The 2,808-nt window shown below is 44.6% G+C and overlaps 1 protein-coding gene across 1 annotated transcript in view; it reads left to right on the forward strand.

Moving 5' to 3' along the window:
• Window positions 1–2,131, forward strand: part of ttll6 (tubulin tyrosine ligase-like family, member 6) — a 10,541-nt gene extending 8,410 nt beyond the window's left edge. Inside the window, exons 11-14 of the mRNA XM_041231419.1 lie at window positions 1–34; window positions 392–710; window positions 1,449–1,699; window positions 1,922–2,131. The exon at window positions 1–34 is cut by the window's left edge and continues 221 nt beyond it. Of these exons, the coding sequence (XP_041087353.1) occupies window positions 1–34; window positions 392–710; window positions 1,449–1,699; window positions 1,922–1,984 (667 nt within the window). The 3' untranslated portion in view covers window positions 1,985–2,131. The remainder of the gene's footprint in view (window positions 35–391; window positions 711–1,448; window positions 1,700–1,921) is intronic.
• Window positions 2,132–2,808: the final 677 nt, after the last annotated feature.

The following is a 2,808-nucleotide window of genomic DNA, read 5'->3' on the forward strand; positions in this document are numbered from 1 at the left end:
GCTCCGAGGACACAGGAACAGCGGGGGGGCCACGGTGAGGGGGGGGGGCAATCCAGGGCCGGCAAATTTGGAGTGACGTAAATGGCGTAAATTTATTTATTTTTTATTCACCAGTGCTTCATATGCTAAAGAACCTGATGTTTTTTGTTACAAGTCAAAATGTAAGCATATGTTATAATTCATTATTATTATTAATTAGTCATTTAGCAGATGCTTTTATCCAAGTTGACTTAAGCAGAGACTAGGGGGTGAGCAACGCATTAACAACTGCAGAGTCAGCTGCAGCAGGACCTCGGTTTTATGTCTCATCAGTGAAACATTTATAATTGTATTTAATTAATTAATTAATCAATTAATTAATTAATTAATCATTACATTGTTTCTCTTCCAGTTGGGTCCCATAGGGGGGCTGGGTCCCTGGAAGCCTGTCCCCCAGATTCACCTCCAGCTCCCAGGGAGCTCTCCCGCAGACACGGCCCCCGCGGGGCCAGAGCCAGGGGTCTGTCTGCACCTCTCCCGCTCGCAGCTGCTGCTGAGGGGGGTCCCAGGGCTGGGGGTGGCAGGGGAGCTGCTGGAAAACGAGACGAAGCCCCCAGTGTACAGCGAGTCTGCAGGGGCCCTGAGGCACAGAGCAGAGGTGGGGCTGGAGCCTGGCAGGCAGGCTGAGGAGAAGAGGAGAGCCAGTAGCGCCCAACGCATTCCCAGAACAAGTTAGTGCACTGCTCTTATAAAAGCTTCCCATAGTAAAAGCATAGCAAAGTGTAATCAAGCACAGAGACAGCATGGTGAAGCATAGGCAAGCACAGTAAAGAATAACAAGATCTGCTAAAGCATAGGCAAGCATTGTAAAGCACAGAGAGGCGTGGCAAAGCATAGGGAAGCGTTGTAAAGCACAGAGAGGTCTGGTAAAGCATAGGGAAGCATTGTAAAGCACAGAGAGGCGTGGCAAAGCATAGGGAAGCGTTGTAAAGCACAGAGAGGTCTGGTAAAGCATAGGGAAGCATTGTAAAGCACAGAGAGGTGTGGCAAAGCATAGGGAAGCATTGTAAAGCACAGAGAGGTCTGGTAAAGCATAGGGAAGCATTGTAAAGCACAGAGAGGTCTGGTAAAGCATAGGGAAGCATTGTAAAGCACAGAGAGGTCTGGTAAAGCATAGGGAAGCACTGTAAAGCACAGATAGGTCTGGTAAAGCATAGGGAAGCACTGTAAAGTACAGAGAGGTCTGGTAAAGTATTGGTAAGCATTGTAAAGCACAGAGCGGTCTGATAAAGCATTAGTAAGCATTGTAAAGGTATGGTAAAACATATAAAAAAACAAAACATGGCAAACCAAGGTAAACAATTGTAACAAATAGTATAACCATGGGAAAAGCATGGGGGGGCAACTGCAAAAAAAAAAAAAAAAGTTTTCTGAGGGTCCTTTCCCTTCCCCCCCACCCTGTACCCCAGTCAGCGCCTCGCTCGGCGGTCAGAGAGGGAGGCTGGTCGGTTTGGGCTCTGCCTGCTTGGAGCAGTGTGTGGGGTTCAGGTCCACAAAGCCACAGGAGCCCCGCTGGAGCCTGTACCCCAGCAAGCACCCTGACACCCTCTCTGTGCAGGGGCTCCTGGTCATCTCCTCCCCTGCCACCCTCAGCAGGAGGCCAGGCTGCAGCCCCCGACCCAGGACGGCAGCCAGAAGCCAGCCACTCCCAGATCAGCAGGTAGGCAAGTGAAGGACCAGGGCTGTCGTGCACACAACACACCCTGCAGGATTTAAATGGCAATTATATACAACCTTGGAATTCACTGCAGCCCGTCTGCTATTATATCCCACCTGGAACCTCACTCCCCTCTTTTGTATTGCATTGTATTTCCAGCACAGGCATGATTCCAATTGTGTTTGCATTGACAAATTATTTATTTATTTATTTTTTTCCACCTAGGGAATAACCAGGAGACCCCCCCCTACAATCATACCCAATAACAACGGACAAAATATGACATGAATTATTTATATCAATGTTATGTATTTTATTGCAGTGGGTTATATAATAATAAATACAATACTAAAACACACACAAAGGGGGAAAAATTACAAAGAATAATCATTTGAAAATCAAGTTACATTTTTTAGATAACTTCTAAAGACACTTTTTTTTTTTTTTTTTAAAGCCTTTAATTGTTGGCAATGCAACATTTTTTTTTTTTTTTTTTTTTAAACGGTCCTGTTTGATTTATGTGTTTATTTTGAAGACAATCAATTCAGTTTTCTTTTTAATGTTTACTTCTGATTCATGGAGATATTCATGGTCTTGAGACTTATAATTAAAGATCAAAGCCAAACTCAGTGTAACTTTATCAGTGTGGTTACTGTCTGAATAGTTGCACTGGGAGACTATCAGTCTGAATATTCCTTTTACGTTTAAAATGGCAAATAGCTATACATACATGTGAAATTATCAAGCAGAGAAGCTTTCAAAGCACGGTCAAGCACAGGAGCAATAATACCCATAAACCTTGTCCTTTAACCGTGCTGTGCAATGCTGATGCGTTCCCAGGGCTCATCTCTGCTTCACTGTGCTTTGTCATGCCGGTGCTGTGGGATACAGCATTGTACCGTAGAGCCGAACCTTCTGTCTCAAATGCGTTATGCATGATTTCACTTTCTTTGCGCTTCCCAATTCATTTTGGCACAGGTTCAGCCATAAATAATTCCCCCCATCATTTTTACAAACTATAGAACTCAGCCTTCTGTTTGTTAATTGTCCTCGCTTTCCCCTTGAGCTGCTTAGACGTCAGCTATCTATGTAGGACAGTAATCCTTTATTAA

This window comes from Polyodon spathula, chromosome 28 (genome assembly GCF_017654505.1).
Source record: "Polyodon spathula isolate WHYD16114869_AA chromosome 28, ASM1765450v1, whole genome shotgun sequence".
In the NCBI taxonomy this organism is placed as follows: domain Eukaryota; kingdom Metazoa; phylum Chordata; class Actinopteri; order Acipenseriformes; family Polyodontidae; genus Polyodon; species Polyodon spathula.